General features: G+C 37.0%; 2 protein-coding genes across 3 annotated transcripts in view; one reads left to right on the top strand and one right to left on the bottom strand.

The window, feature by feature from the left end:
- LOC145230032 (putative ATP-dependent RNA helicase DHX37) overlaps window positions 1-15903 on the bottom strand; it is a 19137-nt gene extending 3234 nt beyond the window's left edge. Inside the window, exons 1-24 of one of the 2 annotated variants that reach the window (XM_080095383.1) lie at window positions 15709-15903; window positions 15045-15187; window positions 14425-14655; window positions 13919-14042; window positions 13362-13481; window positions 10614-10678; window positions 10097-10245; window positions 9660-9770; window positions 9311-9500; window positions 8902-9003; window positions 8654-8755; window positions 7956-8106; window positions 7303-7451; window positions 7004-7125; window positions 6689-6791; window positions 5918-6106; window positions 3672-3822; window positions 3130-3287; window positions 2919-2966; window positions 2375-2547; window positions 1565-1685; window positions 1108-1226; window positions 913-1037; window positions 317-512 (exon numbers count right to left, since the gene is read on the bottom strand). In XM_080095383.1, coding sequence (XP_079951509.1) covers window positions 317-512; window positions 913-1037; window positions 1108-1226; window positions 1565-1685; window positions 2375-2547; window positions 2919-2966; window positions 3130-3287; window positions 3672-3822; window positions 5918-6106; window positions 6689-6791; window positions 7004-7125; window positions 7303-7451; window positions 7956-8106; window positions 8654-8755; window positions 8902-9003; window positions 9311-9500; window positions 9660-9770; window positions 10097-10245; window positions 10614-10678; window positions 13362-13481; window positions 13919-14042; window positions 14425-14655; window positions 15045-15187; window positions 15709-15766 — 3200 coding nt within the window. In that variant the 5' untranslated portion in view covers window positions 15767-15903. Of the gene's footprint in view, window positions 1-316; window positions 513-912; window positions 1038-1107; window positions 1227-1564; window positions 1686-2374; window positions 2548-2918; window positions 2967-3129; window positions 3288-3671; window positions 3823-5917; window positions 6107-6688; window positions 6792-7003; window positions 7126-7302; window positions 7452-7955; window positions 8107-8653; window positions 8756-8901; window positions 9004-9310; window positions 9501-9659; window positions 9771-10096; window positions 10246-10613; window positions 10679-13361; window positions 13482-13918; window positions 14058-14424; window positions 14656-15044; window positions 15188-15708 lie in introns of both variants that reach the window. The other variant, XM_080095384.1, reaches the window with a different exon arrangement.
- Window positions 11217-13118, top strand: LOC145227959 (zinc finger BED domain-containing protein 4-like). Its single transcript, XM_080092919.1, is given in 2 exon segments — window positions 11217-12991; window positions 12993-13118. Coding segments are annotated over 2 exon segments (1878 nt in total). The 3' UTR covers window positions 13096-13118.

Genomic DNA, 15903 nt, shown 5'->3' with positions numbered 1-15903 from the left:
AATTGGTGAAAATAATCAACAATAAAAATAACAAATCTTTTCAAAAAAGTCGGACAAATGTAACCACAACATCAGATTTTTGACTGTAATATGGTATATTTTACTCAGTTGGTAGAGCGGCCCCCGGAAAGGTTTGAGTCGTGGGTTCGAATCTCACCGGAAGCTAGATTTGTCCTTCTAAATGCTTAATTTGGCATAAAGCCTTTAATATGAGTCGAGTACTATGGTACATAATACGTTTTTACCAAACATCTTTGAATTGAGCTTTAATTTTGTATTTAAAAGCTCTCCACTTTGACTTTTGTTTGCAAAATACCTTTCCAATCCCGGTGGGAAAGAAATCTCCACCTCTCCGAGTTGCCATGCCAACCGGCCGTAGGTGGCAGTGACGTGGCACCTGACGTCACCGGTGACGCGTTCAAACGTGGGCTCCATTGATGAGAGAGGTTTCGAGAATGTGCAGTAGTTGGGGCAGAAAGATGCAAGCCATTCCGGTTCTACTGCTACTATATCTGTAATGGTGAACTTGTATTAAAGAAAAATGAATATCAAACATGCTGAAATGTTATCAGGGATATTTGAAGTATGAAGTTACACTTTTTTGACGAGGACTTGTTGCAACTGGTATTACAGTACGCCTGGCGCAAAGGCGTTACACCGAATCAAACCGGTCGCCAAAATATTCCCTTATGACTAGCGTAGTCTAGAAAAATCAAGCTTACGGTGGGATTCGAACCCACGACAGGAGTCTTTCTGGGACTCGCGCTCTACCAAATGAGCTACACAATGTAACTGGTAGTAAGACAAATTAAGACTATTCATATGCAAAAAATAGGTAACATTTCAAGTTGCTAACTGATATGTGGCATAGAAAAGAATTATTTCTGAAAGAACTTTATTTAAGATGATTACCTCTCATGTAAGGGTGTTTCCCTCCGTCCATCTCAACGATTTCTTGAAACGTGACGTAGGCGGGCAACGGATCACGTGACAACACCGATTCCGGGTGAATGAACACGGGTTCGTCCATGAGAAGACTGCAAAGTACACGGCGTGTCAAAGTTTGCAAACCTCCTGGATGTAAACGTATATTGCACGCCAACTAACCACTGATACGCCCCACGCATTTTCTTCGCCTCCGAAGCGGGAACATCGGGATTCTTCGGAATTAATCGGGCCACGTGATCGCCGAACGCGGCTACGGTAATTTGCCTAAGCAAGCGAACCTAGAGCAAATAAAATGTTATTACCGTGGAGGGGTAAATGTAATGAATTTCGACAAATCACAAAGCGGTACTGCTTGGCCTTGACCTGTTATGACTGTGTGTTAAATTAAACACAAAGGCTAAGGTTTGCGATTGTGTCTCATTTACGACTTCAAAATGTTACAACACTCAGGAAGGGAAATTGTTCACAATTTTTCAAGTAACTGTTTGCATCGTACGTGAGATATACGGTCGCATCAAACGAAAAGTCCAGCCCGATTTTGCAACTCTGCTTTGAGCCGAGTACACGAGTACTGCCTTGCCTCGGTCTATATATGACATGTATACATTTCAAATACCTGATCATCGGTGGGAGGCTGCATTTTTGGATCTATGCATACGTCACAATCAGTGATGACGTAGTTGATCGTGTTGGTGAGCTGAGCGCGCAGTTTTCGAATTTCCAAAAGCGCTTTGGGCCTGAAATACGAAAAAACAAGAAAATGACAAACTGTCTACTACAGTCAATTCCGGTTAATCGCAATATCAATTTATGTGCATATGGATTGTAAATACCAAACAACCCTGTACTGTTCATAGTGATTCCGGGTAAACGCAAATTCCGGTTAGTTTAGTGGTTTCCAACCGGGGAGGAATTCCTCCCAAGTTAGAAATTTAAAAACTTGAGGGGAGAAGTGTACTTAATTTTTTACACTATCGCTCAGAGAATATAACCTGTGATGTTAATAAATGGGCTAATATTAAATGATCTTTGTATGGTTTAGCATCTACTATGTAGTTTATTAGGGAGGTATAAAACTGTTTTGAATTGTAAAGTGAGGAATTAGATGGAAAAAAAACGTTGGGAACCACTGCTTTATTCGTTTCTGTCATTTACAATAATATTTATATGCCCATTTCATGCTAAATGATGCTACTAATAGCTCACCGAATGTTAATGTAAATAAAAGCCAGTTTGAAAGCAAATCAAAACTAACATGGTAAAGAAAGTTCTTGTACTAAAACATAACCACGGTTTTCGTTTGAAATAAAACATCAAGGATTTAGCATCTACTATGTAATCTAATAGGGAGGATAAAATGTGTTTGAGGGATTTGTTGATAAAGGTTGGGACCACTGAGTTATACACTGATAAAAATTGGGTGTACCTGATACAATGCGAGGCGCAGTAGCTAGGGGAAGCACCGGAATATTCAGCTGCCCCAACTGCCCCCAATAGCACCATGAGGTCACCGAGCGCTTTACGTTCCGCCCCACCGCCCACGCTGCTCCATAGCGCCTTCAAGTGCTGGAGACGTGCTCTGATTTGACGAACCTTGTCCTTGAATGTTGAGAATTGAACCAAAAACTTTTGTAAATAAAATTTTTGACGAAAATAAAAACAAAACCTATTGTATTAAAGAAAAAAACTTTTTTAACCGAAAACTTGTCTGAAGTCATGGACTCTGTATTTAAAATAAATATATTTCCCATTACTAACAGGCATATTTACGTTTGTAGCACATACTAATTTGGCACAACAAAAATATTCCATTACAAGAGCTTGATATTTGCTTATAGAGCTCGGGAAAATGGACAAGGAATTAATATGAGTTTAACAGCATGGGTGAAAATCTAACTTTGGTCAAAATCACACAGCAGTTCGTATGGCTCATCAAATAAAAATAACAAATTTGTACTTTTTACACAAACCTTGTCGGAGGCTTCGCATTCGCTTGCCAACGGTGCAAAGAAAAGTTCCTAAAACACAAAGAAATGAACATGTAGTTCACCGAGTCCCGCGTAGTCTGTAAACTACAAACTCTTTTCAGTTGAAAGAGCTTTTGCCAATAGTACGTTATGTTGCATCAGAGCAAAGTCGTTGTTTTCAATTTTTCAGTTAACACCGGCCGTGTTGACTTACCCGAACAGTTAGTGACGCAACAATGGTGATGACGTAGGCTATGACGTTACTTTTAGACCGACGTTCTATTGCCATGGCGATCATTTTCGCGAATCGCGGATGAACCGGAAATGATGACATTAGCTTGCCAAGTTCGGTAATCTTGCCGCTGTTTCGAGCTGAAAAAAATACGATTTCAGCATAAAATAAAACTTTTTTATCCTTAAATTTAAATAAATTGTTTGTTGAAAGTTTCAATAACGTTTCAAACATTACAAAAGTTGATGGAATGGCTTAAAAAACACAAAAGTTGTTTATTTTACCCTAAAAACAACAAAGACAAAAAATTACTTAGCGTTGATTTCTTAAACGTTTGCAATAACATTTATTTACAACAAAGAATACGTTTCAAATGATTGGCCCTTGGACACACAATATTTTGTTAAATATATTTCTGTGTATAAACAAGAAAATCTACAAAGATTTTGGAGTCAGTAACAAATGCAGAAGTCCAAAAAATCCAAGTGTTTGTCTTTGACAATTACATTTTAAACCCAACTTACATTTATTTGTAGCTCTTAATGTTGGAGCCGGTGGAGGTTGATTGACAGCTCCTAATGCAATCAGCAACTTCTCTGCGCTCTCTAGTGCTACGAGTGGAGGAGGGGTAGGAAAGGGAAAATTTACAACGCGGTCAATATGCATAGATTTCATCTGGTAACAAAAAGTTGTTAGTTTCTTTTTTCGATTTCGTACACATGCAAATTACAGTAAATGTATGAAGTCTTCAAGGCTGATCGAACCATTACAAAGTTATTTCGAGTTTATTCACATAAAACTAGAAGGGTGGCTCAGCACATATTGCCATTGCATATACACTTTAACCTATTTTGAAACGTTAATATACTCCCTACACTTATTTTATATTGGGTCCCATATCACCTAATGACTTTTATAACCTTACTTGTTTCTGCAGGCAGAAACTCATGGGTCCCCCACACATGCAAAGTTAAAAACAATGCACTTCATAAGATAACCATCAGTAAGTTTGGTGCTTTAAGAAAATACTGTGGTCAGTTCCTGGCTTAAATAATCATGCTATTAAAAGTAATGCAAATCTGATTCAATTCACACATTGTAGTATTTCCTATTTAGTGTTCTATTTGTAGGAATGAAGGGGTAAATAATGGCAAAATAAAGTGAAACACAACAATCAACACCTATAAATAGCAAATTGTACAAGCTGTCCAATTTCATTCAATTCCGACACTGTTTCAAAAAAACACCTATTTTAGGGGGCTGGTTAGGTAAATGTTAAATCTATAGGGTGAAACCGAACAATCGACACCCAAAAATGACATAATATATTAACTATCCAAATTTCATCCAATTCAGACATTGTTTAAAAGATTCACCCATTTTAGGGGGCAAGAGGGGTAAATATTGGGACTACAGGGTTAAACACAACAATTGACACATATACATGACAAACTCTGCAAGCTGTCCAAATTTCATTTAATTCCGACACTGTTTAAAAATTTCACCCATTTTAGGGGGTTAGTGGGGTAACTGATGAGGTTCTACACCCAAAAATATAAAATGTGAAACCACATTGACCCAAACAACAGTCCTGTAAAATTTTATCCAAATCGGCCAATGTTTAAAATTCTGACCACTAGAGGTGTTATTAGGAACATTTGTAACACTTCTGACGTCACAAGGCTGTTAACACCCCTCTGACTGACATGTGCAGGAACGTCCACCAAGTCTTCCCGCAAGCTGTCCAATTTCATTTAATTCCGACACTGTTTAAAAAACTCACCCATTTTAGGGGGTGAGTGGGGCAACTAATGGGTTCTACACCCAAAAGTATAAAATATGAAATCCCACAATGACCCAATCAACAGTCATGTAAAATTTCATCCAAATCGGCCAATGTTTAAACTTCTGACCACTAGAGGTGTCATTAGCAACATTCGTTAACACTTCTGACGTCATAAGGCTGTTAACACCCCTCTGGTTGGTATGTGCAAAATCTAGGGATGCGCCGAGCCGAGCCAGAACCCGAGTACTCGGTACCGAGCATCGCTATTTTTGATGCTCGGTGCTCGGCCGAGCAGTTGCACAAACTGACCCGAGCATTAAATTTGCATATTCATGCCCTGCTAACATAGGTATAACTAGTGCTCGAAAGGGTGTCTATGAACAAAAACAAATGATTTTTCAAATGTATTAGATTGTGGAAAAACCTGTACTTCTGAGGCCTGTACAGCTTAATACACCGCTGGTGACGTAAGAGGCCTTGTAGAGCTAAAACGTAGAAAGGGGATTTTTTGTGACGTCATAATGCACCGAGCGTGCTCGGCCGAGCACCGAGCATTAACATGAGATGCTCGGTGCTCGACCAAACAGAACGTTTGCAATTTTGGCACATCCCTAGCAAAATCGTCCACCAAGTATTGCACAAACACAAGCGAGGTATGTATGTTGCCTTTAATATACTATTACACCACAGAAATTTTCTGTTTGTGGTGCGCAGCAACATACAAAAACGTTTTACACTTTGGGGGCTGGTGGGGTAAATACTGGGGCTATCGAGTGAAACAAGGCAGATGGCACATCTACATAACTATATCTACCATCTGTGAAAGTTTCATTCAAATCCATCAAACATTTCATGGCAAAAGAGGGTGGACAAACTTCAGGTTAGAAAAAAAAGAAAAAAAAGAAGAAAAAGAAAAAACAAACAAACAAATCGAGTAAAATCAACATGTGTCCCCTTCAGGGAAGGGGACCCATAACTATTTACCTGTAACACTAACCCAGCTACTGGCTTTGTCGAAATTTCTGGCAAATCAAAATCGTCAAAATCCTGGAAAACCGCTGAAGAATAGAGACGATATGCATGACCGGGTTCTGTACGCCCCGCCCTTCCTGCTCTCTGATTGGCTGAAGCCTTCGAAACCCAAGTAACTTGAAATGAGGATATTCCTGTAGTCTGAATATTGTAAATGTCAGGTTAATCATAATGTATATAAGGTGTCTTAATATACACAAGCAGTGTTTTTTTAAGGTGTTTTTAAATTTTTCCAGCGGTTTCCCAAAATTTGGCCATTAGCCTAATAAATAATTCGTTTAAGCAAATATGGCTATTTTTTGGTATTTAAATGAAACACTTGCTGTCTCTTAAAACTACTTAGCGGTCACCCAAACCAAACCTTAAAAAAAACCTGTACACAAGCACTTGATAAAAAGGCACATTTTCTGACAGGCTGCAGTTAGTTAACAATGTCATATGATCAGTTTAGGCAGCAAAAAACAAGTTTACAGGCAAAATCCTCTTGAAAAAGGTAATGCCAGGTATGATACGTTACATGTGGTGTGTTCACTATGCTAGTATTTCCTGTTAAAGCAAGTTTCCTAACAAGGTTTAGTAAGTAAAATGTTTTGATTTTTATGAGTAAAATCTTGATTTAAGTACAAGTTTGAACTGTTTTGCATACAAATTGATCCAGAAACAATTAGTGTTTCGTTATTGCACAACTGTGGTCGAATGTTACCAGTTTTTGACTTTGCTCACCTTGTCATACATTTTCTTTTTCACTTTTCCAGTGTCGACCACGTATTTCACCCCTGGAATTGTAAGCGACGTTTCAGCAACGTTTGTAGCAATAACACACAACCTGACAATAAAAGTGAGAAATAAGTGTGTTGTTCTTTACATAAACAAGCAGAACCAAAGTCTCTGCCAGTTTGCTTTATCCCTATTGGTATATTGTAGTTTCAATTTGGTACAATACATTAAGGTTTTGTTTAATATAAAAGTAAGTCTGGAAAAATCTAATAGCATATCACATACAATTGCTGATCGACATTATAGTGTATATTTTTTTACCTGCAGCCTTCTGGTGGTGGTTCGAAGACAAGCTTTTGTCTGGCAGGTGTCAGTAGAGAGTAAAGTGGCAGTACATGAAGAGGAAGAGTCGAGTCACATTCACTAGTGTAAGCACTGTCATCCTGAAACATGAAGTGTAGAAGATTTACTGTGTCAACTGAGTTGTAAAACTTCTGGGTCATTAATTCATGACTGCAGGAAATTTAAAAGTAAAAAACATATTCAGCTGTAATAGCTGTACTGTTTTAACTTAAAATTTTTTATTCCTTTAGGTTAAAAAGAAACACAATAATTTTTACCAAGTGTATTTCAGAGTCGGAATTGTCTTCATCATCAGAAATCAAATGTTTTCCACCAGGTATATCTTCTACATCAAAGTCATCATCAATAGAAGTATCCAATGTCTCGGTTTTGTAATCATCCAAGTTTATTTCTGGCATTTTGTTTCCTGAAACAAGTTAGCTCAATAAACATCTTCATAGCAAGAAAAAATCTGAATTTTAATAAAACTACAAATGTAAACATTGAATTATCTGAGGAAAAAGCCCAAAGTCAGATGTTTTACATGCAATACTTGCTATGATCTTGTTGCTCAGAACATTTGAAACTATGCATTGTGTACCTAAACATCAAATAGTTCAACACACAATCTTATGAAGCATACAGGGTAACATGTTTGTCTTTGGACAGTGTAGCTCCACTATAGAGTGAGCCAAACATTTTACTTGTATTTCAGTTCGAAAGTTATCAAACCACAGCCAAACAAACAAATCAAGCATAGTTTAAAACTCTCTTTAGACACAGCATGAACATGGCACAACAAAAAGTACTGCAAATTTGACCAATTTATTAGGTTTAGAAGTCCAGTGAAGTCATTTGGAGCTGTGACAATTTGTCACTTACACCCACACTTTTCAACACTAGACCCAAAAGAGATGCAACTCATTATTACCAGATTCTCCAGCAACTTTGTCTTGACTTTTCAACACTTGTTTTGTTGGAAAAGTGTTGTTGAGTTTTCGCATCAACGCATGAACCTCTTGCTTTCCTGTTACGAACACAAGCAATCCACCAGAGGGCAGGGTTCGATGAATTTTACAAATCTACACAAACAAAATGCAACCATAATCGAAATATGTAATATTTTGTAAATTTCAGTGACAGAATGATTATAATCAGTAATCACTTATTATATGGTTTGTTATGATGCTCTTGGAGTCTTAGCATAATTGCTCACTTTAAAGCAGTGGTTACCAACATCAGGTTCTGTAAACCCCTAGGGCAGGGATCGGCAACCTTTTAGGTGACGCGTGCCAATTAACTTGTTATTTCCATGTGTAAATGATCTCGCGTTCGAAAGTTTTTCCAAATAATAGTGGTTCGTGCCATCACATATTAATAATAAAGAGAAAGCAGAGTGTTTTGTGCATGTAAGGCTGAATTTTCAGACAATGACATGATAAAAACTATAAACAAGCCGTGTAACAGGTTAAATTGTTACTTCAATATAAACACGCAAATCGGTTGGCGTGCCATCAAAAACCATCTAGACCTCTGCCCAAGACGTTTATGGCATGGTTTTGCGGAAAGAGCTTAGGGTAACCTATTTATAGGCAATTGGAATTAGCAAGCATATAGCACATAAATTACCTTTTTATAGGCTTCGTTAAGATATGGACACTGGTTTTTATCCTCGCTAAATGGAGTTTTCTTGTTGAAGTGAACTGTTACGGGAAACTGACGGACGTCAATCTGAAAACAAAATGTTCATAACCCAACCAGGGTTGCAGAATCAAAAGCTATATGTTCTGACATGACAATTATTATAACAAGACTTTACATTAACATAAATTAACACAGCAAAAACTGTCAAGATTTAATTGGTTAAATTTTTATACCTTTAATAATGGTGGTGAAATTTTAAACAAGTTCCGATTTTCAGTGAAGTCTTCAATTCGCAGAGTAGCCGACATTATGATCAGTTTCAGCGGGTTGTCTTTCTAAAAGAATAGATCACCTTTAAACAGCTACACACATAATGCACTTTTCCAGATATTAGGTAAAACTTCACATGTCTTATGGGGTCTTTAAATCAATTGATACACTTTTTAAATGTTTGGTACACCTATATACAGTTTTTATACACACTAACACTACTTGGTGGAACAATTGCAAGTATTACAACTGTATATGGGTGTTTATTCTGTTTAAATCACTACAAAGGTTTACAAACCAAAATTTAAACACACATTTACCATCTTTTACCATTTAAGCAACTCAATTTTCAAGTTGAAAATTTCAACAGACCTTTTTTCGCAATGGCACAATCCTTGACAGTAGACCAATCAGCACATCAGTGTTAGCCGTCCTCTCGTGAGCTTCATCGAGTATTATGACAGAATACTTGGAGAGCAGAAAATCTGCTTTCATTTCACGCGTGAGAATGCCTTCCGTCATAAATTTGATTCGTGTGTCCTTCGTGACATTGTTGTCATACCTGTTCAAAATTGAATAAAGTGTAAAAATAGGTCTCAAATGGTGAATGGCGGATTTGGCTGATATAGTTGCAAAACACATATTGGTGATATTAGTAGAATAATAAGTTTGTTGCAGTTAGCATGAAATACCTGAATATCCTCATTAAAAACATACATACCTTATATGGTATGACACTTTGCTGCTTGGAAGGTTCATCTCCGTGGCAACCCGTTTGGACATACTGACTGCCGCAACTCTTCGTGGTTCAGTGATTCCAATCATACCACCACTGTGCAACACAAACAAAGGCATGGATCATTTTGTTCAAAGTATACAACACCATAAAAGACTATGCCAAAGTACAAGAATTGACTGATTTATCTGAGTAAATACACACATTAATGTATTCATAGTTTTAGATAAATTTTAACCTGTACAAAACATAAAGGATAGTAAATCCAAACAATAGCTTTGTTGAGAAAATTCTCTGGTTAATGGCATAAGAAAACTAGGCAAGTTATGCTGCATCAGTGTTTCTTTGTTTGCTTGTAAGCATGTAATGAATATACTACATTACTTTTATCAGCAAGAAATACATATTGTTTTGTTACTTACTTGCAATAGCCAGCCTCGTATAGGAACTGTGGTACTTGCGTAGTTTTTCCAGACCCAGTTTCCCCACAGATTATCACTGTGTTGTTTTCCTTTATTGCTTCCATGATAGCTTGCTCCTCTGCAAGTATCGGAAGCTCAAGACGCGACTCCTAAACAGCAATAAACTATGTTAAATCATTGGTGAATACTGTTGCATAAAGTTTAATAGAAGTATATAAATGGGTCAACACCCAGTTAATCAAAGTTCATGAAGCAATTTCTGAACTGCAGCTTAATCCCATGTTTCTCCATGCCTAACTAGTGTGACATAAGAACAGAAAAGCAAGAGCATGTAAAGATTTCAACCTTGCTTTTGTTCTGTTAGTAATAGCAGTTTCATTTTTCACGTACTATTTTAAGTGGGGTTCAAGTTTGCCATCAGGAGTGCAGGTTGTTACATGACCCAGTGCATATTTCACAAACAAAGCAACCACAGCTTGGACATTTACAAACTGTGGTTGTGACAAGTGAAACCCACCTGTATTTCTTGGGTTCTGTCCAGTTGGATGTAAGTAACTGGTTCCGGTTTTGCTGGCTCAATATCTGCAATAAATACATACAAGTTATCAATATCTGCAATATACATACAATATATATGCACTGTACTAGTCGCATTCAGTGTTATTTACCCTGATGAAGACGACCTGTATAGGACGTTGAAATGTCTGAATAAAAATACATTTGCCAGAAGAGCTCTACAAACTTGATGCATGTTTTGGTTTGCTATTAGAAGTTCTATTTTGGGTGCACACATTAGATACTAGGGATGGGCCGAACCGAGCCAGAACCCGAGTACTCGGTACCGAGCATCTCGATTTTTGATGCTCGGCGCTCGGCCGAGCAGTCGCCCGATCTGAGCCGAGCATTAAAAAAATGTAAACTTATTCTCAACTAAATTTAAAATTGCGCAAGCACTGATTGCACAATAAAGTAATGGCCAACTCACAAACGGGTTTGTTAAGATCACAATAGATCATTTGTTCCTTTGTTTTCGCAATGAACATGTGCAACCAAACGATTTTAAAGACTAGTCTTGTCTTGTGTATTTGAAGTACGTATGTGCTCATTCTAAAAGTCAGACATGGCGTCAAAATCTTCGTGCGCTTGGGAATATTTTACTATATCAGAACTTAACGAGTGTTTAGCAACCTGCAAGCTTTGTAGTGCCAGCAGTAGCAGGGGAAAAGATCCTTTGTCGTACACCACTACGTCCATGTTAAGACATTTGAGACAAAAACACGACTTGGAAACCAAAGCAGATAAAAGAGCGTTAGGTAAGGCGGCAACCAAGCAACCTACTTTGAAGGAAGTTTTTGCCAAAAAAACACGGTTTGAACCTTCTCATCCTTATGCAACAAAAGTGACAGCAAAAATTGCAGAAATGATTGCTGTAGATTTTTGTCCTTTTTCCATCGTTGAAAAACCTGGATTTCGTCGACTGATGGCTGAAGTTGCGCCCAGGTACAACCTGCCTTCTCGTAAACATTTCACTCAACAGATTATACCAGAAATGTACAATTCTGTTAAAAAGAAAATGAAGGAAACAATAAGCAATGCCGCAAGCCCTGTTTGCGCCACTACTGACATTTGGACAAGTATGTGTGGGACGTCTTATCTCAGCTTAACTGCAAACTGCATTGTTTGGGATAAGGGGGATCTGAAGGTGTTTGCACCTGTTCTGGTTTGTACTGAATTTCCTGGCGAGCATACTGCTCACGCCATATTGAACCTCATTGACAGACAAAGGGAAGAATGGGGTATTCAACTGTATGCAATTGTGAGTGACAATGCTGCAAATATGACCAAAGCCATAGACAATGGAAAGTATTTTAATATTAGGTGCTTCGCACACACACTAAACCTTGTGGTTCAATTTGCTTTAAGCTCAAATCGTGCGCAGCGCACAGTAAGAGATATTATATCTAAAGCAAAATCGATTGTAGGTCACTTCCACCGCTCTTCCCGTGACGCCCAAAAGTTAAAAGCAGAGCAACAGGAACGAGGATTACCAACCCATCGTTTAATAACGGATGTTGCCACACGATGAAACTCTACTTATGCAATGCTTGCTCGCTTACTTGAGCAAAAGGATGTCATCAACTGCTTGTCGTTGCGTGGAATATGTGACACACTGTCCTTTAATCAATGGGAAACCGTTAAATCACTGGTAAAAGTGCTTAAAGTTTTTGATGACGCTACAAACGAAATAAGTAGCAAGGAAGCCTCACTGTGTATTGTTTTACCACTCGTGAAGGGTATACAACGGAAATTGGGATTTTTTCAAGAACAAAGTCTGACACATACGGTTCCAGGTGTAGGAGGATTTGTATCCGACCTCAAAGAGCAAATCGAAAAACGTTTTCGAAAACCAGATTCTCAATCTGCACCAGCAAGAGAGGCATATTTTCGGTCTTTGTCACACTATAACAAGTTCGCCTTGGCATCAACTTTGGATCCTCGTATAAAATTAACTTGGGCAGAAAGCGATGAGCTGCAGTCAATCTCCCAACTTCTTGAATCGAAAGTCATGGACTTAATAGACGCTGAAGAAAATGAAGCTGACAAACAAAGTTCAACATCCTCGTCTTCCGACGACAATGACAACAGTCTTGTATTTTTTGGTTTGAGGTCGTCACCTTCTTCTAGTTCAGCATTGTCAGATTTGCCGAGTTCGCAGAGTAAAAATGTTAAGTTACATGTTTCCCAATACCTGTCAAGTCCACCAATTAAGCATGGAAAGTCCATCTTGCAATTTTGGGTAAAATATCAAATAGAGTGTCCGCCTTTTTTTCGTTTGGCCATGACTTTACTGTCTTGTGTGCCGACCAGTGTGTCTTCTGAACGATTGTTTAGCCAATGGGACTATCGTTTCGCCGCTGCGTAATCGAATTAAGCCAAAACACGTGGAAATATTAGCATTTTTGCATGCAAATATACCAAATATAAATTACACTTATTAGTGATGACCATGTGTTGTATTTGAAGCGTTAAGTTCAATAAAAAGACAACAATTTGTGTCATATGTTTGTCGTGTAGAAAGGACGACTGGAGCTTTTATACGCACCGGATGGCTAGATAATAGACATTAAAAAGTGAAAATTGAGTAACAATGGTTGTCTTTGTGACGTCACAATACACCGAGCGTGCTCGGCCGAGCGTTAACGTTAGATGCTCGGTGCTCGACCAAACAGAACAATTGCAGTTTTGGCCCATCCCTATTAGATACCTTTTGGATTTTCCGCGTTCTGATTAAGAATCACTTTCTCCTGTATCACTGAAGAATCAGCGATTGTTGATTTCTCTTCAACCACTTTATTATCATTCTGATCCAAGTGTTGCTCATTTTCTGTGAAACAACAAAAATAGATATTTACTCATGTTAACTGCAAACAATAAAACAATTTACTAGACCACTGGGTTTAATCTGTCTAAGAGTGACGACAAAGTGTTCAACAAAAAGCTGTCACATTAACACAATAAACACATTTGTACTTTTGTTTCATCAGGTTGTAAAGCATGTGTTTCTAACAAATTAAGTCGTGTACTAACACAGTCCAAAAGTAAGCCAGAATTTTACTATTCAACAAAAATACTTTAGAACAATGCCCAATTTCAACACATAAGCTATTAGTCAGACACAAGTTGTCTATTTTAATACCAACCAAAGTCATTGTGTACATACTCTGTGGATGGCAGTTGTATACAATGCTAGCTTCCTATAAAATTTATTCTAACACAGCAAGCAAATCTTCTGTAATCTCTTTTGAAACCCAACATCCTTACCTGAAACAATGTCACTTTCACTCTCAATATCAGAAACCTCTGAAACATCATTTTCATTTGATACTTCTGACTGCTCTGAATCACTTGTTTCCATAACTTCTTTTTCTTTTTTAGGTCCGGATTTCTGTGAACAAATAAACTGAGAAGAAGACCAGTAAGAAATACTATATAAGAAATATATACATGATACCAATGCAAAAAGTATTGATACTAATGAAACATTGGGTCCAGTATGGAAAGAAAGATAAGTAATATTAGGCTTAACCTACGTTTTTTTTGCAGTATTTTGTTCAAATGTTTTAATGTGTTATGAGAACTGCTTTAATTAAAAATTTGCTGGACCCAAATTAAGATTATAAATTCTTTATGTTACTAAACATAACTCAAATTTGACACATAAACATTGAGCTTGACACCTAAATGGTACAGTAGAAAAATCTACAAGTATGCATTAGCTAAGTTAAAAAAGTAAACTTAAACTTTAACAAAAGATCGCCATACAATACCTTTTCCTTCTTGCGTCTTTTACGTCTTCCCGACCAGCCTTTTATACCACTTGCAATATTAGGATTATTGCTTTGCGACTGAATGGCATTTCGAAGATCAGCAGGCAATGGACGCTTTGACAGAACCGAGAGCTTTGCATTTTTTGTTCCCATGTGTGCAACGCTGTCAAGCATAGCAAGTTCACTTGTTTCTACTTGGACTTGTGATAAACTCACAAGAAGATCAGACCTCTGTAAAAAATAAACAAATTCTTAAAGTTTGTAAAAAAAAGTATATGATTTAAGGCAAATAATATATTTTGTTTGATACAATTATTAAAAAGATAAAACAGTTGAAGAAGACAGAGTTAATTTAAATACACACATAATTAATATTATATATATTACTCAAGTATAGTCAATGTATCATGTGTACTAACATTAATTGTAGACAGATGGTACTTTCAACCAAACATAAACCACATTTTTTTCCATGAACACAAGAAGCTGGAATTATTATGCATTCTAACTGTTCATTACCAATTAACAACAAAAGCAGTGGTAATATATTCACATTTTTCAACTATACATATTCACGCAAAACAAAGTCTTTTCCTGAATACATTAAATAACAAAGCAACCTTTTCTTTTTTCTTTTTGCTCTCCAAAACTTTTTCAAGTTTCTTCCGTTGCTTTTTGCTCAACTTTTTTGGCAATGGTCCTGTGTTAGTCATTTTTCGCGACTTGGTGGATTTTAATGGAATAATGAGTTGGTTGGTGTCGCCTAAAACAAGCAAACTACATTTTATCTTTCACATGAACAAAAGGGTGCTTTTAAATTGTGATGGTTCATACTTTGTTTCTTTAAATTACTACTAACTCATGTAGTGATGTAAGATTGGTTGTTAAAATTAAATACCCGAGCTAATGAAATGTAACATTAGATTTGAGAAGATTAAGTAAAGTATATAAATGGGTAAGATGGAAAATTAGATAAAGTACATCAAATGTCTTTCACGAAAAATTTGCTCAAAACAATTGTTTAAACAAGATTATTAAAAACAGTAACATGAGCTTCAAATGAGCCTATGGGTGACAAATAACGTTTTATAACATGTTTCGTTTTCCAATCTGAATTTGTATTATAAGGCTCCAAGCTACAGCATTGCATTTGTTTTCTAGCACACCACTTTTTAGTTTCATAAAAACTGTCTACTCTAGAATGATACATTTTAAGTACAAAATTGCTAGAATAATACTTTTGAAAGTAATTCGGAGGGTTTGACGCTTAAAATTAAGGTTTACCTAAACTTGAATCTTGTTGTGTGAAGTCCTGTCCGTATTTTCTTCGCGAACGGCCCATCGTCAATAACCTGCTGTTCTTGCGCTGGAAAGAAGTTATTAACAAACAATAATATAAACAGAGATAAACTCGCAACAAAACTAAAAACAAACAAATTAACAAAAGGAATAATAATAACAATTAAACCCCACGAAGGC

The sequence above is a fragment of the Phallusia mammillata genome, chromosome 5 (genome assembly GCF_965637545.1).
Source record: "Phallusia mammillata chromosome 5, kaPhaMamm4.hap1.1, whole genome shotgun sequence".
NCBI classification, from domain to species: domain Eukaryota; kingdom Metazoa; phylum Chordata; class Ascidiacea; order Phlebobranchia; family Ascidiidae; genus Phallusia; species Phallusia mammillata.
Note: the sequence above shows the minus strand (reverse complement) of the source record. Positions and strands in the feature narration are given on the sequence as shown.